At 34.7% G+C, this 22,694-nt stretch overlaps 6 protein-coding genes and 1 non-coding gene across 8 annotated transcripts; 4 read left to right on the forward strand and 3 right to left on the reverse strand.

The window, feature by feature from the left end:
- The first annotated feature begins 7,152 nt into the window (after window positions 1-7,152).
- On the forward strand, window positions 7,153-9,501 carry LOC131622022 (pentatricopeptide repeat-containing protein At2g42920, chloroplastic). The gene is made up of 2 exons (XM_058893072.1): window positions 7,153-8,933; window positions 9,364-9,501. Exon 1 carries the CDS (start codon window positions 7,308-7,310, stop codon window positions 8,925-8,927), a length of 1,620 nt encoding a protein of 539 aa, XP_058749055.1. The 5' UTR covers window positions 7,153-7,307; the 3' UTR covers window positions 8,928-8,933; window positions 9,364-9,501.
- On the reverse strand, window positions 9,196-10,130 carry LOC131622025 (AT-hook motif nuclear-localized protein 16). The gene has a single exon (XM_058893076.1). It carries the CDS (start codon window positions 10,128-10,130, stop codon window positions 9,360-9,362), a length of 771 nt encoding a protein of 256 aa, XP_058749059.1. The 3' UTR covers window positions 9,196-9,359.
- An 887-nt stretch (window positions 10,131-11,017) lies between these two features.
- LOC131622021 (uncharacterized) lies at window positions 11,018-14,211 on the forward strand. Its single transcript, XM_058893071.1, has 8 exons — window positions 11,018-11,143; window positions 11,542-12,250; window positions 12,338-12,526; window positions 12,627-12,718; window positions 12,792-12,851; window positions 12,975-13,044; window positions 13,222-13,425; window positions 13,514-14,211. Exons 2-8 carry the CDS (start codon window positions 11,555-11,557, stop codon window positions 13,916-13,918), a joined length of 1,716 nt encoding a protein of 571 aa, XP_058749054.1. The 5' UTR covers window positions 11,018-11,143; window positions 11,542-11,554; the 3' UTR covers window positions 13,919-14,211.
- Window positions 14,212-14,439: 228 nt separating this feature from the next.
- On the forward strand, window positions 14,440-16,161 carry LOC131622023 (two-pore potassium channel 3-like). The gene is made up of 2 exons (XM_058893073.1): window positions 14,440-15,568; window positions 15,702-16,161. The coding sequence occupies exons 1-2, from the start codon at window positions 14,502-14,504 to the stop codon at window positions 15,844-15,846; spliced, it is 1,212 nt and encodes a 403-aa protein (XP_058749056.1). The 5' UTR covers window positions 14,440-14,501; the 3' UTR covers window positions 15,847-16,161.
- On the reverse strand, window positions 15,717-19,221 carry LOC131622024 (uncharacterized). 2 transcript variants are annotated; one of them, XM_058893075.1, is made up of 5 exons: window positions 18,856-19,221; window positions 17,868-18,067; window positions 17,299-17,771; window positions 17,128-17,207; window positions 15,717-15,969 (listed from the first exon to the last, which is right to left on the reverse strand). In XM_058893075.1, exons 1-4 carry the CDS (start codon window positions 19,037-19,039, stop codon window positions 17,171-17,173), a joined length of 894 nt encoding a protein of 297 aa, XP_058749058.1. In that variant the 5' UTR covers window positions 19,040-19,221; the 3' UTR covers window positions 15,717-15,969; window positions 17,128-17,170. The 2 variants fall into 2 exon arrangements, with proteins under 2 accessions (XP_058749058.1, XP_058749057.1); XM_058893074.1 differs by lacking the exon at window positions 15,717-15,969 and having other exon boundaries at window positions 16,687-17,207.
- Window positions 19,222-19,255: 34 nt separating this feature from the next.
- Window positions 19,256-19,382, forward strand: LOC131622032 (U11 spliceosomal RNA). Its single transcript, XR_009289736.1, has one exon. It is a non-coding gene; the product is annotated as a U11 spliceosomal RNA (small nuclear RNA).
- A 2,232-nt stretch (window positions 19,383-21,614) lies between these two features.
- LOC131622012 (uncharacterized) lies at window positions 21,615-22,121 on the reverse strand. The gene has a single exon (XM_058893063.1). It carries the CDS (start codon window positions 22,119-22,121, stop codon window positions 21,615-21,617), a length of 507 nt encoding a protein of 168 aa, XP_058749046.1.
- Between the last annotated feature and the right edge of the window lie 573 nt (window positions 22,122-22,694).

Genomic DNA, 22,694 nt, shown 5'->3' on the forward strand with positions numbered 1-22,694 from the left:
TATGGGACGGTTCATAGTACAGTCTGTGAAAAAATCGAATTAAATCGAATTAAATTACAGTAAAATTTTATTTGAATTGAATCGGACCGTTTTAATTTACTAAGAACCGAATTTAACCAAAATCATTGATTTGGTATATCATTTTGAAATTTCAAATCGTATCAAACCATTATAAGTCAATTTTTTCCAAACCAAACTGTTAAACTATTTTTCAATTTAAAAAAAAAACTTGTTTCAAGTGTTTTTCATTTTTTCAGTTTTGGTTCGGTTCGACTTTAGTTTCAGTTCAATTCGACTTTAGTTCCAGTTCGGTTCTAGAGCTGTTTGTGCATTATGGTTTGATTCACTAACCAAACATAATAGTTCGATTATTTTAATTTCAATTCGACTAGACACGACGGTTCGATTCGGTTCTTGTTTTTTTAAACAGCTATAATCTACAATATAAGAAAATTCATTGTTCTTGAAAATACCAATTTGTCTTGCAGGTTCTACAAGCTGCCACGTGGATACCTTAAACACAATCCAATCTTTTTGCTTCTACTATATTGCACAACAATTTTATGTTGCCTACATAATATTTTTGAAATTTATTTCACTATTTGCTTATTATAATAATAGGTTTTGGTTTTGCTATCTCTCTCTTCTCTTTCTTCATCTCTCCTTTTGCAACAAATCCTAATTTTTCAAATTTTGTAAAGTTCATATATGTCCATAATCACAAATTTTCACTTTGTTTCTCTCTTCTGCTACATCCGTTCAATATGTTTTTTCTTCAAATTGTTCCAATTATTTTTAGACGATGGTTTCTACTTTCAGACGAAACCGATTACGATGGTATTTTTTCTTCGTTGACAACCTCTATATTTACTCACAAAAATCTTCTTCTGCATACCCATAAATTTTTATTACATATTCCTTTTTTATTTTAATAGGTGACGAAATCATACATCAAGTTTAACATTCTCAATGATGGGTCAACATTTAGATCTATTTTTATGTATTCAGGTAAAAAGATTTTGTTTTTTATGCTTAATGTTCTTTGAATCTTACTTTTTGACGTTTAGGGTATTTTGATGTTTAGGGTTCAGGGTTGGGAATAAGCTTTAGGTTGCTGCAGTAGAAGAAAAAGGGAAAGCCACTTGACATGCATTAGCAAATCACTTATAAATGTCTTCCTCTTCATGATCTGTTTGATTATTTTTCTTAATTTTGATACTAAAAATCTCAACTTTAGATTATGAATGATTTTGTCTTGAACCTTTTTGTTTTATTGTTGGTATATCATGTCTAATGATGCCATCTATTTGTGTAAACAGAAACTTGAGGATCCCCTCATCAATATCCATGAGAAGAAATCTCAAATATAAATGTTATAGTTAAAGTTACTAGAGTTTTGCTTATTTAATTTGGTATTTCTTTTATGGTATGATATGTTTTCTCTATATTCAGATTATTACTAAAGTCCTCGGCCACAATCAGGAAATATTTGGCTGTTGCAAAAAGGTAGCTGTTTAGCTTTATTATTGTATGATTTTATTGCCCAGTCAAGTTTTGATAAACTTCTTTGGTTGATGTCCATGAACTATTGGTTTTGGTAAAGAATGTAGACTTTCCTTGATTGATGTGAGCATGTTTATTTAAATCTCCAATTTAATTTCCAAATATGACATTGTCATTCTTGACGATATCGGAGATAATAAAGATATCGAGAAAAGATGCGAGCAGGTTTATTTAAATCTCCTATTCGATTTGATTTTACCACTGTCATATATATCTAGGTTTAGTTTTTCAATGATGTTTCTTATGATTTGTTTCAGGTTATGAGAAAATATATAGAGAAAATACTCATCCTTTGTATTCGGGTAAAAAGATTTTGTTTTTTATGCTTAGTGTTCTTTGAATCTTACTTTTAGACATTTAGGGTTCAGGATTTGGATTAAGTTTTTGGTTGCTGCAGTAGAAGAAAAAGGGAAAGCCACTTGAAATGCATTAGCAAATCACTTATAAATGCCTTCCTCTTCATGATCTGTTTGATTATCTTTCTTAATTTTGATACTAAATATCTCAACTTTAGGTTATGAATGATTTTGTCTTGAACCTATTTGTTTTATTGTTGGTATATCATGTCTAATGATGCCATCTATTTGTGTAAACAGGAACTTGAGGATCCCCTCATCAATATCCATGAGAAGAAATCTCAAATATAAATGTTATAGTTAAAGTTACTAGAGTTTTGCTTATTTAATTTGGTATTTCTTTTATGGTATGATATGTTTTCTCTATATTAAGATTATTACTGAAGACCTCGACCACAATATGGAAATGTTAAGCTGTTTTAAAAAATTGTATTTCAAAAATGCCTTTTGAATCTTTATCCTCCGAGCATTTTGTCCAAGGTTAAGGCTACTTCCTCGTTTATCCTCCCTTAGTTACATTGACATTTGTGTTGCGCTGATATTAGGACATCTTTGTTTGTCGTGTAGTACAAGAAGAACAAGCTCCGTTGGTTTCAAAAAGGTACAATCCTTATACATTTCTTTACTTTCTAGTGGTCCGAAAGCCATGTGTGTTAATACATGCGATTTAGAAAACTAGTTATTTAATGTATTGGGTCTGTCAAAATGAAAATTTCACCGTGGGGGTAATCTTACAATGTCTTTTAGATTAGCTTCATTAAACCGTGTAAGCTAAATGGTTTAACCCTTGTTTATTTGTTTAATTGTAGACATGTGTCTATCCAAAATCATATTTTATCATGGATATAACTTTGTGTATGATAAGTTTATGTTCTACAATGGAGGGAATGAAAGAATTGTAAGAGACCAAGATCCTGATAATGGGAGTTATTTTGAGGTTGTTAGCTTAGTTAAAGATTAGGGTTATGAAGGATTAAGATTGTGAATAAAAATTCCAGGACTTGATGAAGGGAATTTATGCTTCAATAATGACTTACAAGTTAAAGAAATTTTCAAACACAATTTTAATATTAATATTGATGGTCATATATGGGTTGAACACGGTGTTGAAGACATGTTAAGCAAGATTTGAAGCCTAATGTTGATCATTTCAATTAAGGAAATAATTATGGCAGTAGTGATGATGATGATGTGATAAAAATTAGGTTTGATGACAATGGAGAAGAAAGAACACTTGAAGCAAATGATGAATTTGTGAAAGTTGTAGTGGATATACCAATCCATGGTACGAGGGTTGAGGTAAATTTAAAACCACTGAGATTCAACATATTAGGTACTAAAAACATAGAATACAAAAGCCTTATCCAAGCTCAATCTATTTGCTCCTAAGAAGTTTTTAGGTTCTAGTTCAAAAAGGAATCCAACTAATCTTGGAAGAGAAGCTGCTGGCTATGCTAGTGAAGAATTGGAAAAGCTCAGACCCAGGTGATAATGAAAATGAAAATCTTCCTCAATAATTTGTTAGAATTTTTAAATGGCGAAAACACCTTTCCCCTCGGTTTTTTCATTTAACCGAGGGGAAATATACAATTAAGTTTATTGTATCTAATGTGAATTGCTTATTTCACCAAACCCAACTTAGCATATAACCTTTTAAATTGATTTAGAAAAGTATATTAAGATTTATGTTATATTTGAAGAACAACTTAACTAATCAATAATTTTCGAGTATCTTGTAACTCAATATTCAACTCTCGTTCTTTAATGGTTAGAATTTCATTCAATATTTCACGTCTTCCTTAAAAAATTTCTTCTCTATTATTTCATTCTTCAAAGTATAAAATTTGATGCTTTGCAAAATGAACATGTATAGAAGAAAGTTGACAAAAAACTAGAAGCATTGAGAGAAATTTTAAACATTAAAGAACGAGAGATGAATATTTAGTTACAGACTGCTCGAAAAACATTGATTAGTGTAATATGTTTTTCTAATAAAACATGATTTTTCATATTATTATTTTCAAAATCAATTTAATAAGTTATATGTCCAAAGAGGGGTTAGTGTAACAAACGATCGACATTCGATATAATAAAATCAATTGTATTTTCTATCACTCTAATGTCCTCTTGACATGTTTGATGAAACAAGAAGATAGATGCACAAAGAATCACAAAAACAATATCTCAATATCATACTCAATAACAACAACTAAACAACAACATATAGCTTTTGAAATTTTACAAAGTAGAACAACTAAACAACAATTACTACTACTACTACTACAATACCAACAACAATAACAACTCAAAAACAACAATCCACATCTCAACAAAACTACAACAACATCAACAATAAACATATTACACACTTATCTCAACAGAAACAACAACATATAACATTCAATCTCAGTCTAAATAACAACAACAATATTAAATGACAACTCAAAAACAAAAATCTTCATCTCAACAAAACTACAAAAATATCAACAATAAACCTATTACATACTTATCTCAACAAAAACAACAAGACATAACATTGGATCTCAATCTAAAAAACAACAAAAAAATTAAACAACAATCTCAATCTCAACAAAACTACAACAACATCAACAATACACCTATCACGTACTTATGTCAACAAAAACAACAATAAATAACATTCAATCTCAGTCTAAACAACAACAACAACATTAAACTTTTAGGGTTTAAGGTCTCAACAATAACAACAACAACAAAAATACCAACAACAACAACATTAATGTAACATTAGTTGTGATATTTCATGTAGCGGATACGTGAAGAAGAAGTAAAAAAATAATTCTGGTCTCTACTTGTTATAAGTATCGAGTCTCGAACATATCATATTCATATTTCCTTGTTCTTTTATGAGTTGTAGAAGATATAGATATGGAGTTACGATATACTGGTGAATGAGTTGAGAATGATATGTGTTTATGGCTCTCGTTAATAATGGAGATGATAAACTTCACTAGGGTTCTATGTGTGTTATTTTAGGTAACTGAAACTGAAGAGAACTACAAGCTAATATATATATATATATATATATATATATATATATATATATATATATATATATATATATATATATATATATATAATTATTTCACGTCAGTTGAAAATCATAATCGATGAGAAAGTTTAACATTTCACGTGGTGAAACATGGCTTAGATGAAAGAAATTATTAAAAAGAAATAAAAACATTCATTGTAGTTGTTAGGATTTGAAACTTATATATGAGTTAAAACTGAGGGAATAAATGATACTTAAACAAATGAAAGTTATTCCTACGGTGAGATTTTAGCTCTACTGCATCCGAGACTTGATTTCATTAGAGAGCTAGCGACTCCTGTGGAGATGTGGTGTGCCAGGAATTATACCTCGATTATATATTGGCTGAGTTAGAAATTTTGTCACAAAATCTATTAATTGTAGTAGTGCACTACCAATAAAATGAATATTGTTCAAATCAACACCAACAAAATCGTCGTAGTTTTCCCTCTAAAATATATACTAGAACATAAGACAACATCGATTATAAAACATAATTCCAAAATTGAAATGAAATTTAACTAACATATTGAAAAGCAAAATCCTTAAATTTGAAATATAAATACAAATAACAACTTCAATCATAAAACCTAAGTCTCATAGTGCTGCATTGTCATAGTCAGTGTTTAAAAACTCTAGAGTTTACACAGAAACGGTATAGGATTGAAAAAACGTAACTCGAGAAACGTAGCACGGAACGTAAGTTTCTACTACTGATAAAAAATATATTTATATATGCATAGTTTTATACACATGTCAAAAATAATCACATATAAAGAAAATAAGTTCTAAATCATAACCAAAAATTCATAAGTTCACTATCTATATTCATAACCAAAACAATAACAAAAAAAACTTAGTTCAAAATAAAAACAATCCTCAAACAAAAAGAAAAGTAAACAAGCTTAAAACAACTACTTGAAACAGAAGAATGATAAAACAGAGAAGTAGATGAATAGGAAGAATATGAAGCTGCATATATTGTTTAGAGTTGAAATAAAGAGAAGCGATAAAATAATGTAGAAGAATAGGAGAATAGGAAATTGTATATATTGTTGAGGCTAAGTTTTTGTTATAGGCTAGGTTTAATAATAATTAGAGGCGTGCAAAGGAATTAGATAAGTATAGAGAATAATAATTATTATTATAGGCTAGGTTTAGGTCACTAATTATTGCAAATAGTTTTCATTTTAGGTCTGAGACAATTATTATATTGATGATATATTGATACTAACATCAATAGTATTAATGGAGGCAAACGGTTACTTTTTGAGAATTGCAAGCGGTTATCCTGTCCAACAGGTTTGCAAATGCTGATTTTTATTATTTTTTAATACAACCCGACCCGGATCCATATCCAGCTAAAAATTAGGGTTTTTTTAAAACCCAAAAAAATGGGGCGGCTGGATTTAAAATGTTCCAACGTTTTTGCTGGAATGAATCGTACGATTCTACCAAGTTTCACTCTTCCGTTTCCAACAGACTCGCAGCACGGCTGCATGTGAATGGAACGTAAAATCGAACGTTTTTACGTCTCGACTCTCGTTTCTGCATACACTGGTCATAGTGCTTTGAAAACCTCGCTCGGTCGCAATTTTCGCAATCCTCTCCATTTTTGGTTCCGTAACGGAACATATGTCGTCCTCAATAGCGTGAGCGATTGAATGTGAGAATATAAAATGTATGTTCGTTCTACAAAGTTGGGTAGAAGATTGTTTTGGTGGTTGTTCTACATTGGCGGATAGCTAAGATGAAGTAGGTATCATTCTTAAAGTTGGGGAAAGAAGTATTGTTCAGGTTGGGGAAAGAAGATGAAGATGTTGTTTTATTGGATTTTGATTTTCAAAATATAAGATTAAAAGTTAAAAACAGGTAAATATTAAAAAAGTTTAGACTTAATATTTTTTTGATCTCGTATGTTAACCTCGAGGTTTATTGTGGTCCCTTAATTTAAAAAAGATTTAAGTCAGTACCTTAACTCTTCAAAATGTATCATATTAGTTCTTTTTGTCTAATTAAAAAAAATTCAAAAATTTATTGTTAATTAGACAAAAATGAAATACAATATGTTTTGAGTTAAAGTATCAACTATCAACATAAACCTTTTTAAATTAGGAGATCAAAATAAATATCGAGACCACACCTCAATCTCAAACTTAAAAAAAAAGCTACAATGATCAAACAATTTCCATTATCCACCATAGAAAGTAGGGGTGCAGATAACGCAATTAGTCACTGACAGACACTTAGTAGTTACAGACTTACAGATTCCTCATGTTATCTGCTTCAACGTTTCCCAACCAAGTCCCACAAAAACAATGTTACCTCATTGTTCTGCTCTTTCTCAATCACCACCACCACCACCACCACCTTCAATATCCAAATTTCTCTCTGACCACCCATGTCTCACCATGCTTCAAAACCCCTCCACCACCATCAAACACTTCCACCAAATCTACCCCCACATCATCAAAACCGGCATTGCTCACAACTCAATTGCCTCCACACGTGTCCTCTCCTTCTGTGCATCTCCATCTGGCAACATTAACTATGCCTACAAACTGTTCACCAGAATGCCAAACCCAAATCTCTTTTCTTGGAACACCATTATAAGAGCCTTTTCAAGAACCTCAACCCCACAATTTGCTATATCACTTTTTGTTGACATGTTGTATTCTGAAATTCAGCCTCAGCATTTGACTTACCCTTCTGTTTTCAAAGCTTATGCTCAGTTGGGTGATGATGCTTATCATGGATCTCAGCTTCATGGGAGGGTTGTGAAATTGGGTCTTCAAAAGGACCAGTTTATTCATAATACTATCATTCACATGTATGCTAATAGTGGACTTTTGAATGAAGCTAAGAGAGTTTTTGATGAAAGAATTGAACTTGATGATGCTGTAGCTTTCAATTCTATGATTATGGGTTATGCCAAGTGTGGTGAGATTGATGAATCTAGGAAGCTTTTTGATAATATGACTACAAGGACTTCAGTTACTTGGAATTCTATGATTAGTGGATATGTTAGGAATGGAAAGTTAACTGAGGCATTAGAACTTTTCTATAACATGCAAGAGGAGGGGATTGAACCGAGTGAGTTTACAATGGTTAGCTTGTTAAATGCTTGTGCTCACTTGGGAGCACTTCAGCATGGGAAATGGGTTCATGATTATATAAAAAGGAATCGTTTTGAGCTGAATGTTATTGTTGTCACAGCAATAATTGACATGTACTGCAAGTGTGGGTCTATTGAAAATGCTATTGAAGTGTTTGAGAAGTGTCCTAGAAGAGGGTTATCATGTTGGAACTCTATTATAATTGGTTTAGCCATGAATGGTCGTGAAAGAGAAGCGATTGAGTTGTTCTCTAAGCTTGAATCTTTGAAATTATTAAAGCCGGATTCTGTGAGTTTCATTGGTGTTTTAACTGCTTGTAAACATTTAGGAGCAGTTGACAAAGCAAAGGACTATTTTGAATTGATGATGGATAATTATAAAATTAAACCGTCAATAAAACACTACACTTGCATGGTTGATGTGCTAGGTCAAGCCGGACTCCTAGAAGAAGCAGAAGAGCTTATAAACGGTATGCCTATAAAACCAGACGCCATTATATGGGGGTCTTTGCTCTCGTCTTGTAGGAAGCATGGGAATGTACAGATTGCAAAACGGGCTGCTCAAAGAGTTTATGAGTTAAATCCAAATGATGCGAGTGGTTATGTACTCATGTCTAATGTTCATGCTGCATCCAACAAATTCGAAGAGGCAATGGAGCAAAGGCTTTTGATGAAGGAAAACTCGACAGAGAAAGAACCAGGTTGCAGTTCCATTGAATTATATGGAGAAGTTCATGAGTTTCTAGCTGGGGGAAGGCTGCATCATAAGACCCAAGAGATCTATCACTTACTGAATGACTCCAGTTTTGCATTTCAAGATTGATTATCGGTGAGATTATGAAACATCAATCTGTAAATAGAAGTAATAGCTATACTATAGAGAAGATTTATAATAGATTAGAATCACACTACCTAAATATTCAATTCACATGTTAATACAGTTACTCAGAAGCATTTTGGATTTACCGAAGCTTATAGATTTACGAAGGAAAAGAAAGTTCATCTTGTTATTTGGATTTGCATGCATGTTTAGTTTTGGCTTTCTAACACCAGATGTTCCATATATGATATCCAATCTAACTAAAAAAAAATAACCTTTATGGTTTTTCAAATCATAGCACTTATTTATTTGTTAAATCAATTGATAATAGTAATACAACAGAATAAGCACATGATCTTGTTTAGCAATGTCAACCTGCTTATACCATTGCTTGTACAAGAATATGATATGGTGACATCATAGCTATCCTAAGTTTCAGGTTTTTGACAAGTTTCGCCCTGGTGCCCAAGAGTATATCTCAGGAGGCATTGCACCATTCATGAGGAGGTTCTGTGGCATTGCATATAAGTCAGAGATATCAAGATGATGTTGTGTGCGTCCATTTTGGTAATGCTGGTTCTGCATTGCAGCAGCAAGTTCATCGTCTTCCAGTGGCAGACGATCGAAAGTAGCATGCATGAACGATGCAGCCATGATGACAACAGGTCCCGAAGCAATCAAAGCACCGACCACAGCACCTCCAACAACTTGTCCTTGAGCACCTGCTAAGTAAATCGTCAGGCCAGTGATTCCCGGCGGTGCTGGTGGGGGAAGAATCGACCCCAACAACGAGAGTATCTCAAATCGACCATGAAGGGTCACAATTGCACCAGACGAAGCCGGTTGGCGCAATGTTACATTTGTTACACAACCAGTGCCATTAAGTATACAAAGACCACGTTGCTTTCTCCTCGCAAAGTTTAACAAACTCTCATTCACATCACATCCGGAACTTACTTCCATAGCATGAGCTTTCAGTGCATTTGCACTATCTCTCGTGACAATGATCGGTGGCTTTGGCTTGTTTTTCGATCCAGCCGGCCGACCACGAGGTCGCTTTAACGTTTCCCCCTCGGCTGCAGAAGAAACTGGCGAAACCGATTTCGGAACTTTAGGAGATATAAGACTAACATCAATACCATTAGCCGACATATTATTCTGGTTACCACTGTCTTGTTCTTGCTTGTGTTCCATTTCACCAAACATAAGATAGTTTTTTGGAGATTAAAAAAGTAGTAACAAAGAGTAAATCGATCTTTCCTGTTACAATATTGAAGGTTTAAGTAGTTGCATTATGAGAATAAATATTATAGGAGTAGAAAAGAATGATCACAATTTTAGGATGAAGTTAAGTTACACCAACCACACCATAAATTGCAGTTTTTTGCATTATTCTTCCTAACTCCTACTAACTCTGCCTCATATCAATTACCTTCCCCAACACAGCAGATATCTCATGGTAAAATAATTATTACTATTTTCATATCATTGTTAGCTACATACCTACCTACCTACACTATCTTCACCATATTATATAGATACTTGTTCCAACTTCCAATTGTATCATAACCTGCATTATAAATATATGGTGTAAAATTATTGGGTTTAGTTTGTCAATGGTGTGAACAGAGGACCCCGTTTTGACCTTTTTCTTGAGCCACATAACCTTTAACTTTGAATGTTCCATTTTCTGTTAACACTTTGATGGGAACACTTAATGGATATTATCATAAATGTTACATCAGATATCTTAACTATAAGATCAGAAAGTACTAAATGTCAGGTTTTAAATTTGGATGTAATTAAACCAACTCGAATTCCATGTAGTCGAATGAATCCTGCAGTTACAATGTCAGGACAACTTGAATCGTCCGATCTTGATCAAACCGTTAAAAAATAAAAGATTTGATTTTTAATTTATAATTTAAAATATTAATGTTGAATGTCCATTAATGAGAGCATAAAATATTATCAACATATCCAAAAAAAAAAAAAGTTTTCTAAGTAAATTCAATTAAATTTATTTTACATTTTAAAATTTTGATGTCAATTATTTTTGAGGCATTGATCCCCAAAATAATACTATTATATATTTTCAACATTCTAGTGTTCATGTAGCACAATATAATAGTTTGACATTACTACTATGTGATGACTATCACGTGCGTGCCACCGTAGTGTTCCTTTTCGGTTCTCCTCGTCCTTTTCCAAATTCAAAGGTAACCTTCAACCTTATGATTCTTTCATTCATTCATATTCATTCTCTCCATAGAAATCATTATATTTGAGAAATGTTATCATTTTACACTCTTTTCAATACATACAAATTTGTGTTTCCTGATATTTTCGTATAGATATTACAAATATAGGAAGTGCATCATATAATTAGGGATGGAATGAGTTTTTACTAATTTATTATGTTGTGTGTAATGAGATATATTATACACTCATAGTCATAGTTATTATCTTTGTAGCACCGACACCTTTTCAAATTATTATTGGTGTCGACTTGTTAGTGTTTATGTTGTGTTTCGGTGTTAGTGCTTCATAGGTTATTATACATTGTTTGTTTCTTGTGATGGTTCATTGATTTTATGTTTTTTTTACAATGAATTAGTGATTGAGCTTCAATGGTAGTTGAGGCTTTGGTTCCTTTGCTTGAGAATGAAGGTGTGAATGAAGATTATTCAGCTTCATATGATAATGAACAGAAAGAGCAACGGAATCATACAGTCTGTTGCTCCTCTAAGACTAACTTGCAGACAAGGGAACTTTGGACTGATGGACTTATTTGTGCTTTCGAGTTCATCCGTGGCTCTCGGAAGACTCGTTCCTCAGCAGCAGTTAGGGAGGTGGCCAAGAAAAAAGATTCTCAAGGCAATCAACTTAATCCATTGAAAAAAAGTACTAGTGGAAACGGCTTTCAGGAATCACCTTTTGCGGTAGAGGAATCGTCTGGGGGATTGGATTGTGATGAATTCGATAAAAATAACTGTTTTGGGAAAGAGGGTCATTCAAGAAGTTACTGGAAACCAATTGGTTGGGCTAGAGTTTCTGAGCTTGTCCAGGCAGTGCATAGTGATGCTAGCTGGGCTTCACAGCAGTATGATTTCACCGACGATGAAAGTGATGTTCCGGTTGCAGATGTAGCAACTCCTTACTGGGAAAGGCCGGCGGGTCCGATCTGGTGGTGTCATTTGGATGCTGCTCATCAGTATGTTACTACATGGCTTGCAAGCTCTCAGTGGTTACATCCTGCTATTAGTATTGCCTTGCACGATGAAAGCAGGTTAATAAGCGATCGGATGAAACACCTTCTGTATGAGGTAAACAAACTAGTTATATAAATATTACATTGAAATTTGCTATTTTTTCGTATAGAAGAATTTCAATGTTGATTATCGTTTTGATAGGTTCCTGTTCGAGTCGCTGGTGGATTACTATTTGAACTTCTAGGGCAGTCTGCAGGCGATCCATTTGTTGAGGAAGATGACATTCCTATTGTATTACGAGCATGGCAGGCACAGAACTTTCTGGTCACAGTTTTGCATGTTAAGGGCTCTGCATCAAACATCAATGTTTTAGGTATTTTAGAAGTTCAGGTTAGATAGCTCCACCAAGTTAATCAGGCAGTTATTTTTCAGAAATCACGTTTCTTTCTTTCTTTTTTATCATTAGTTGCTTTTCAACTGTGTTTTGCAGGAACTTCTGGCTGGTGGAGGAGCTAACATTCCACGCAGCATTCACGAAGTTGTAGCACACCTAGCTTGTCGTCTTGCAAGATGGGATGATAGGTTAGTATTCTTTACAATACTTTTGATTTACACTTCCATTTTTTATTTGCTACTAATGTATATGATATCATAGGCTGTTTCGAAAACACATCTTTGGGGCTGCTGATGAAGTTGAATTGATGTTTATGAACAGGTAATTGAGTATGATTTTGACCATTAAACACAATAACATGAGTGTAACATAGGATTTCATTTCATCATTCGATCCCTTTTTGTTTATAACTTGGACATACAATGTTTTTTTCCTTCTTGTTAGGAGAAACCAAGAGGATTTGCATCTGTTCACTATAATATTGAACCAGGAAATTAGAAGGTTATCAACGCAGGTAAATTTCCAGACCACAGAATGACTAATACCGTACTTGTTGGGAATCTTACAAAAAACATATTATTTAGTTTTATAAATTGTACAGGTGTTGATAATGCTGAACAAAAATCGTATTTTCTAATTGTGTACATTGGAATTTCTCACTTGTTGTTTTATCTTTCGAATGACCTAGTAGGTTATAAGAGTGAAATGGTCGCTCCATGCACGAGAGGAAATTGTGTTTGAACTTCTTCAACAGTTGAAAGGAAATGTAACAAGATCGTTACTGGCCGGAGTAATGAAGAGTACAAGACAAATGATTGGGGAGCAAGAAGCAGTTCGAGGCCGTCTCTTCACAATCCAAGATGTAATGCAAAGTGCAGTCCGTGCATGGTTGCAGGTTTTATAATCTCTACAGATAATTTTCATTCCATTTTTAGACATAGATAGGTCTTGGCTTGGACTCACTCTCTTGGTTCTAAATTTAGGACAAAAGCCTCACAGTTACACATAACTTGGGAGTTTTTGGTGGTTGCGGTTTAGTCCTTTCCATAATCACTGGACTATTCGGCATAAATGTGGATGGAATACCTGGATCCGCAGCAACTCCTTACGCGTTTGTTCTTTTCTCCGTATTGTTAGTTGTGTTGGGAGCAGTCCTAATTGGAATCGGATTGCTTTATCTTGGGCTGAAAAAACCCATCATGGAAGAAAATGTTACAGTGAGAAAACTAGAGCTTCAAGAGCTGGTTAGGATGTTCCAACACGAAGCGGAAACTCACGCGCAAGTAAGGAAAACGGTGCCTCACAAGGACGTTCCTCAAAGTGCAGCTGTTAGACCATCAAATGGCGTGAATCGTCGCTTCATGATTTCAAAATTGTTCAATCGTTAAATGTTTGCAGTGCAGTTTTTTTACTGCTTAAAATGAAGTATGTTAATACATTTTAACACAATGTTTTAACAAGTGATTACATGTTTTCCAAAGGGCAAATTCTAAGGGGACCATTTTGGTAGGTGTTCCAATACTTTCTCAAGGAAATTAAATGAGTGTCTCAAAATTCAACTCATATTTATTTTCTTTTATTTTAGTCGAATCGACACCGATTATGTTACTATTTCACTCATGAGAATAAGAATGAACATGAAGTTGTACTTTTGAAATAAAACAACATTGCTTAACTAGTACTCTTATAACATGTGTTAGCATTGTCATTTCTAATATCTAACAATTTTATCTACTTTGACTTGTTGCTTAAAGGGGCAATTTTGTTGAGGTTTTGGCATTAATTTAAAATAGTTAATTCTCCATTGACTTTAATTTTCCCCTTATCAGAAATAAACTTGTCGGTTAAAGACATCAAACATTAAAATTGAAACTTTGTTAACATATTTTGTATTAGTATATATATATATATACATATACCTCAAACAACTAACCACCTTTCCTCTAGTTTGACTTGTAGTTGAAGTAACCTATGATACTTTACCTTGCTACCATTTGTCTCAATCTCACATCTAACCAATGCACAATGCAAGAGCCTCTCCTCACTCTTTTCTCCACTAATGGAGAAACACATTCACCAAGTATACCATTACTCATGGAACAATCTTTCCATGATCTTGCTCCATCCCCATCTCTTCATCAATCATCTTCCCATATCATCAATGAAGCCAGACACCCTTCTTTTATTAACCTCATAGCCAACTTGAGCATCACGAAAGCGAAGATCATTCACCGCTCTCGTTCTGCTCCGTCCATTTTATTCACTCACACGAAGGTAGATTTTCACGAGTCCTTTGAACATATACATGCATATAAGTCGTCGACTTTACTCGCGAGGCTGTGTTTCATTATCGTTTTGTTGTATGTGGCTGTTGGTGTAACGGTGTACATGATAAGTGGGAGTTTCAAGGGAACTACTACTTTCGGACCGGTAGATGCTGTGTATTTTACAGTGGTAACTCTATCCACTATTGGATATGGAGATATTGTTCCTGATTCCATATTTACAAAGATGTTTACATGCGGTTTCATTTTGGTTGGTTTTGGATTCATCGGTTTTATGCTTAATGAGTTAGTCTTATACATTTGCGATACCCACGAGGCGTTCTTATTGAGCATGATGGATGAGAATAGATACAAGAAAATTCTGAGGACTTGCATGGTTGATGAAGAGAAAGGAAGAATGAGGATAAGAACAAAAGTTTGTGTTGCTTCAGTTGTTGTTATCGTCTGTATTGCTATTGGAACGATTACAGCGCATTTTGTTGAGGATCTGAATTGGGCCGACAGTTTTTATCTTTCAATTACTTCTGTTACGACGGTTGGTTATGGAGATTTTTCTTTCAAAACTTTAGCTGGAAGATGTTTTGCGATTCTGTGGCTTTTGGTAAGCACTTTGGCAGTTGCGAGGGCATTTTTATACCTCGCTGATTATAGCTTGCAGAAGAAAAGCCGCGAAATGGCCAAAAGGGTTCTTCAGAAGAAAATAACTTTGTCGGATTTAGCAGCTGCAGATCTTGATAACGATGGATCAATCAGGTAATGCGTATGCATCAATGTTGATAACATTATATAATATAAACACATTCTGCGCAGCTGAAATTTGTTCATATTTTTCAAGTTTTATCGCATTTATCAGCTTCATTTTTGTTAACATTTTACTTTTATGCAGTAAATCTGACTTTGTGATATACAAGCTTAAGCAAATGGGGAAGATTACTGAGATAGATATTCTACAAATTAGCAAACAATTTGATTCCTTGGACCTTGGTATGTACGGCAAGATCACTCTAGCTGGTCTCATGGAAACTGTCTAGTTCAACTATCTCTTCTGAAAGTGCAGACCAGTGCACGAGACCGGCAATGTTCAGGATTTCGGACATATTTGCGAACTTGTCCCGTGAGTGACGAAACAGTTTCAGGCTTTCGGCAACTAAAACCTGTGATCACATCATCAAGTCATAAAGTTAACCTTAATCTTTTATTCATTTGAAAGTCAAAGGGAAGTATCCTACGCGGCATCAAACTCCTCACATATGCACATGGAACATGGATGTTGAATGAATGGAAATACTAGCTTCGTTTTCCTAATACTTGAAAACTGAAAAGGCATGATTCTATTTGTTTGCTGATGTGATGTCATGCTTACATGTAATAAAGTACACAAAATCTTAGATTCTTGTGGTAATTTTCTGAATAAATTTTGAATAAGTTTCTCGCATATATTAAATTATTTCAAAGACTAGTTTTCTTTCCACATGAATGACTCCTCTTGTGATGGCCACAATACCATATCTAGAGCTGTCTCAAACTTTTGAGAGGTCATGTGTAAAAAGCTGAAGTTAGCTTCAGTTGAGTCATGAAATATGTGATTCCTTTTTCTGTAGGCCGCTTTGCACACCCTAAAAAACGACCCTGGTTACTCCATATCATGGATGTTGTGGATCTGTCAAAAGGTGAATTTGTGAGAGTAACCCAGCCCATAATCTAGGTTCTTACAAGTGCTACGTCTAATATTTAGGGCGCTACTTTTTTCTCCGCCCTCACTGCTAAAAAAACCATATTTCCGGAAACACAGACAAACAACACGGATTATCAGGAAGCATGCATCCAGACGCGCAAAATTTGATAGTATGTCTAGATACATATATCTGAACTGAGTTTACAACAATCCAATCATTTTATTCATAAGAGGACCAAATTAACATGCCTTGTTCTACATAAACAGAATCGATGCACACGACTTCTCAAATTCAAGAACAGTTCACAATATTGTTACAATTCACTGATAGTGATATATTAAAGTAGTCTAGTAGCAATATGAATACATTTCCATTTCATTTTGTGAAGGCATGCTTTTGGACAATTAGTTGGGAACAATTATAGTAACATATTATCGGTTGATCCTGTATGACCAAACAGATGATCGCACGTTTAAAGGACTAGGCCACTAGAAGTGAACCAATACATCTACAATTCTTTGCATCATACTCAACTAACAATAAGCACCTCAAATGTGTCTTTCATGTTCCCACAAAGTCGTTTCGGGCAATGAGAAAATTATATCAGATTATTCTATGGCTCAAGTTAGTTTTCACCTGGTAGCAGAAGCTTTGTTGAGCAATAACAAAGCAAAATTGATCAGATCTTCACTTTTGCTTCCTTGGTTTTTCTGATTCTGCGAGTTAGTAAATTTTAAAAAACACCAAATCAAAAATAATTTTCATATCTAAATCTTCAAATGTTTTGATAGAACTGAAATGATGTACCTCTGTCTAATGCTATGAATGCTCTCAAGGAGTTCTGTTGTTTGCTGCCACTTGAAATTCTTTGGTCTCTCTTCACTATCCAATACTAAAACTGAGACATTCAAAACAGAAACTAGTTCAGTCTCAATCTCACTAAGTTTTTGATCTATATGTTCCATGAAGTCCTCGTAAGAGGATATTTTCGACAAGCTACTCGGTATGCTGTTTCCATTCCCTGTATCAGTGCTAAGGGATTTCAGAAGACTATCTATCTCCTTATCATCCAGTGGATTCTCTTGACTTTCCAAGGAATTTTTCACATCTTGAATATCGTTTAACTTCTTCTTATTAGAGTCAGAATCATCGTTGGGAGAATCTTCTAGAACTTCCTCCTTTGGAGCAATGATTCGAACTGGAGTTGAATCATCTTGCGTTGTGTCTTCAATGTTCATAGTGATATTTCCAACTAGCTGACTTTCTTTCAAAGATATTGCCTGAAAACAATATAGGTTTCTTATAGCAATAGCATAAAAACATGCACACACACAAACATGATAATCTTATAGTATTTGTTAATGAATTCACTTTACCTCACTTAGCTTCGCGGAAAGCTCGTCGAGCAACTCAATGCGAATTTTCGACTTTTCCAAAGCCTGCAACACTTGTTTCCTCTGTAAAAGCGTGTCCCTTGCATAATCTTCATCCCCCTTCTGGATACTTATAGCTGCTTGCTTTTGAAGCTTCTCAGCTGACTCTGATAACCTTAATAGCCTCGATCTAGCACTATTTGCTGCATTTAACCACCACACATAAGTTTTTATATCTTTTAACTAACTTTTTAGCCTAATTTTGGAAACGCTTAAGGTTTTAAAAAACGGACCGTCCGCGACAAAACTATATCAGAAGGTGCCGATGCCGATACCGCTATTCACCATACTTATGATAAAGAACAAATTATGGCTAATTAACTCTGACGATCATAATCAGTGTTGCAACACCTATACCGACCGGAATCACGAAAGCCTTTACGTGACCGCGGCCGATATTTAAAACCTTTGCACTCTATCAAATGCCAGCAACAGCAACAACAACAATACATGCAGCTCTTAGAATCCATTTGAAATTTGCTTTTCATTTTTTCTTGAATTCATTTGTCCTTACTCCTTATGAACCTTTATAAATTCATATTTACATGGAAAGTGCAATTTTATCCATCGGAGTCGTTTTAAATTTTTTAGAGGCCCTGTATAGATTAGTCACAGTGGCAAAACAAATAGAGCCCTATTTACCGTGACAAACATTTTACGAGCCCTATTTAACCACGGTTTAAGTGTGACAAATTTTGGACTCTATGTCTTGCATGCCCTCAAGGACGGCCGGGTTATCCATATATAATCTTGAGAGGCATATTGGTAAAAAAATATCTATCTAATTACAGACCCTTTAAACTACAGTTCAGTTTTTTATTTGGTATGAATTAGAGCGAAAAAGCAAAATTAAAGCTTTTTACATAAACCAATCATGGGTGTTTTGAGAGAGAAACGAGCATGAATTGAAGTGCAGGAGAGAGAAGGGTACCTTTGGTTCTTGTGCTGTGTGCTTCGGAATGAAGTTGATCAAGCTGAGAACGTAAGTCTTCTGTGTTGATGGTGGTTGAACTTGAGGAAACACACAAGCATATAGGTTTTCTTCTAGTTGTTGTCAACATCAATGAAGGAACAGCCATGGTTGTGGCTGTTACTCCAACAAGGTTCAGTGTCATCCTCTTCACAACTTGTCTTGTTCCCGAGCGTAGATAACAGATAATTAACCTCGTAACTTTTGTCTGTCTTTACTGTAATCATGTTTGTGTATATTTTGTTGATAAATGAATTATAAAGAAATACTAGTAAAATCTCAAAGTCCCACATCGAAATGTTGAAGTAGAAAGAGTATAGAGACATGTTATAAATAATTTAGATAGGGTTCGAGTATTAATTAAAAGGGTCAGTTGGCTAATTATGCCACTCTCATCTATGATTGGTGAGTGCTGTATGGCAATCAAGACATATGGCTGACATAATTTTTGTGGGATAATAGGGTTGGCTCGTTTAGCCGACCCTCCATTTTATGTCAAATTTTATTATTAGTATTAGTGTATATATATATATATGTAAGTAAGTAAATAAAAATTTGAAGATTAAATACGTGATCTAAAATTTTATTACTAGTGCATTACTAGTGCATAAATTTAAAGATAAAAAACGAGATCTCGGACCATCCAAGGAAAAACAATTCCATCTTGCCCGTGCAAGAATAGATCTGGCGCGATGTATTTCTCCAACACCACCTACTTCCAATAGATCTGCGCGATGTATTTCTCCAACACCACCTACTTCCAAGGCGGTGAAAGGCGGCCCTTCCCACCCTACATAAATATGTGGGCGACACTTCCCACCCAACATAGAGACATAGCCACACAGGCAAAAGGGTGTCTAAAGCCTCAAGCAAAACCAAAGAACTGTCTCAAGGTAAGGGCAGTGCATCATAGCTTAACACCTTAGTAGGAGGATTCACTAGAGGCATATATACTAGAAATTTTGAAAAATTATCGGACTTTTTAAATTTTCCAGTATTTTTTTAAAAAAAACTGTGATACCATAAATTTGAAATTTCTGGTATGTACCAGAAATTTCAAAATAACTAAAATTTCCTGTATGATGTACCAGAAATTTCTTTATAACTGAAATTTTCGATATGTTGTACCGAAAATTTGACAGTGCATGCCAAATATTTTTTGTATCTCAACATTTTTCAACAAAGGTAAAATTGGATTAAAAAAATATGAGAGGGTGTCAAATATAAAAAAGGGAGTGACATGTAGATTTCTCCAATAAAATAGATGAATAACAAACATGTTAAGCCAAATCCAATTCAACACCCTTAACTACAAATTTCAAATGTTATTTACATGACAATTTCTTTATAGACTCCTATGTCTTCTTAAGAACCCATTGTGAAGTTTCATAAATGCCTCTATATTTCAGATGTGCACATCTGAATGCACATTTTTCTGAAAAAAAGTGATTTCAGATGTGCACATCTGAAGAAACTTTTTTTAAAGAAAAAAGGTGCATTCGGAGATGCACATCCGAAATCACCCATTTTTTTGAAAAAGGACATTTTGGAGATGCATATCCGAAATATTGTCTGATGCAGAAAATAAAAAACAAACCAACAAAGCTTAGATTTATCATAAATAATCGAAATTACAAAGATAGATCAACATGAAATTAAAGTTACATATTGTTAAACACGGGTAGTTGAGGACGGCATAATATTTTGATAACGTCGACTCCCGATCTTTGAAGTTTCGCATCCAACTCGACCAGATTCTTCGAAGAAAATCGATCAAAAGTTGACCACATAACCGCTAATTCTTCGTCGTTCTTGACCTCAAATGGGGTGAACTGGACGTCTCCCTCGTCGTCAAGTGAAGGCAAACGGTACTCAAGCTTGACAACCTTCCGATTTTACGGGTGTTGCATTATTTATATACTTCTTGGAGTAATAATGACCCAACAAACCTTATCTTGCTATCAGTGGATGTTTCGGAAATGCATTTCCGAAATAACCCCTAAAACATTAAATTTTGGAAGTACACTTCCGAATTATGCCGAAACAGAAACAAACCAAAAGCAGTCTGTTTTGTGCAGTCTGTTTTGGTCCAATTTCACAAGTGCACCAAATAACAACAATTAAATGGGAATGATATAAACAATGAAACATAAAATATAAATATATTATATATGTATTGAATCGATTTGGTTTTACATTCTAGACGATAACACATACAAAAAATGACACACATCTGGTCATTACAAAAAAGATTCGGTATAATCTTAAACGCGTCGAACGATCCGTTGTCGCTTAATTCTAAAACCGGTAAATTATTTGACTTCTCTCTATTTTCTTCCCTCTCTTGCTTCATCATTTCTTCGAACTCCACCATTCTTTCAAAAAAAAAAAGGATTCAGCCAAGTGTCTGCCTCTTTTGTATGATGCGCCGTCCACTCACAAGATGTAGCCGGAATGGGACACCCTGGTTTCAAAAATACTTGTACAAAGTGGCGCGATCTTAGATACCCGATACAAATGATGCGGCTAGACGCGTCTAAAGGTGGGCGACTATGAAGTGGAAAAAATGTCTACGAAAATCCAAATCTCGTCAAATCAACACACACCCGGTTGTACGAACTTGCTATAAGATGACCCATCTCGGGGAATGACATCCACTTTGAAACCGGTGCGTGACCGGTAATTGATGGAACAAGGGAATCATGAATTTTATTAAAGTTTTATTGTTTCTCATTAAGTCGGTCGTAGATGTCCCTATGCAAAGTCAACTCCAAAATAAGTGCACGTAGAATAAGAGTGTGATTTTCTTCTCCTTTTCCGAGCAAACCTGCAACGGCCCGATACCCACAATTACCATCGGTATCCATATCAACTATATTATCAATATATTGGTGCATAAATAGTGGCATCTCATCAATGTAAATCATCGGAGGTTTTTTAATCGGAGGTGTGCGAGGCGGCTTCGAAATACGTGCTCCTTTGTTAGCACTACACTTGGACTTTGGTGTGGGTGAATCCGAGATCAATGCATCAACATGTTCACTATAAGAAGGATTTTGTTTAGTTGATGTGTTATCTTGGGTACTTTTCGACTTTCTAGACGCACCCTTAGTTTTATCTGGTTGGGATGGAGGTTTCAAATCGGTGGTCTCTGGAAACACAATTTTCTGCAATTGTTCTTTTTTGTGTAATTTCTTGGTGTCATCCGCTTTAGAAAACTTATCCATTATCTCTTCCAACTCGTCGAAGATGGTAACTTTGGGTTCACCCTCTTTCGCCAGTTCGAAATCATCAAAACAAAGTTTTTCTCAATGATCGATGACTTCATCCATGCGTACCTGGGAGTTCAACGCCATTTTTTGGAAATTAGACAAGCACATGGAAGCCCGTAAATTTTTCTAATTGTACACCCACATTTTGAACTATCGGGACCCGTCGTTTCCGTCCGCTTTGCTTCATGAAAAACACAATTCAATCCGGCACGGGATATGTTATAAATCAATTGCGAGTAAAGATTTTTACCCTTATACCGGTGTTCCACAACCTTCTTGCTTTTACCAAACGATGTTTGAATTTCATTATGTTGATTTTGTAGCATTTGGTTCACGGTGTCCCTGCTTGATATTTGAAACACTATCTGGTTTTTTCCGCTTCAAATCGGCAAGTATGCTTCTCGGCGCAACTTTGATTATCGATAATTATGAAATAACATCCTTCTCTTGGCGGGACATTCGACACGCAATCGGATGCCCGTGTAGCTTAGTTTCCAATGTGTGATTATGAAGTCCACAAATGACGCT

The sequence above is a fragment of the Vicia villosa genome, unplaced genomic scaffold, assembly GCF_029867415.1.
Source record: "Vicia villosa cultivar HV-30 ecotype Madison, WI unplaced genomic scaffold, Vvil1.0 ctg.000022F_1_1_2_unsc, whole genome shotgun sequence".
NCBI lineage: Eukaryota > Viridiplantae > Streptophyta > Magnoliopsida > Fabales > Fabaceae > Vicia > Vicia villosa.

Coding starts and splice junctions, on each gene's coding strand:
- LOC131622021 (XM_058893071.1), top strand. CDS start 11,555: ATGGTAGTTGAGGCTTTGGTTCCTTTGCTTGAGAATGAAGGTGTGAAT. Junction 12,251..12,337: donor TGAAACACCTTCTGTATGAG/GTAAACAAACTA, acceptor TCGTTTTGATAG/GTTCCTGTTCGAGTCGCTGG. Junction 12,719..12,791: donor CTTGCAAGATGGGATGATAG/GTTAGTATTCTT, acceptor ATGATATCATAG/GCTGTTTCGAAAACACATCT.
- LOC131622022 (XM_058893072.1), top strand. CDS start 7,308: ATGTTACCTCATTGTTCTGCTCTTTCTCAATCACCACCACCACCACCA.
- LOC131622012 (XM_058893063.1), bottom strand. CDS start 22,121: ATGGATAAGTTTTCTAAAGCGGATGACACCAAGAAATTACACAAAAAA.
- LOC131622023 (XM_058893073.1), top strand. CDS start 14,502: ATGATACTTTACCTTGCTACCATTTGTCTCAATCTCACATCTAACCAA. Junction 15,569..15,701: donor GATAACGATGGATCAATCAG/GTAATGCGTATG, acceptor ACTTTTATGCAG/TAAATCTGACTTTGTGATAT.
- LOC131622025 (XM_058893076.1), bottom strand. CDS start 10,130: ATGTTTGGTGAAATGGAACACAAGCAAGAACAAGACAGTGGTAACCAG.
- LOC131622024 (XM_058893075.1), bottom strand. CDS start 19,039: ATGACACTGAACCTTGTTGGAGTAACAGCCACAACCATGGCTGTTCCT. Junction 18,068..18,855: donor ACACAGCACAAGAACCAAAG/GTACCCTTCTCT, acceptor GGTTAAATGCAG/CAAATAGTGCTAGATCGAGG. Junction 17,772..17,867: donor TTTCCGCGAAGCTAAGTGAG/GTAAAGTGAATT, acceptor TATTGTTTTCAG/GCAATATCTTTGAAAGAAAG.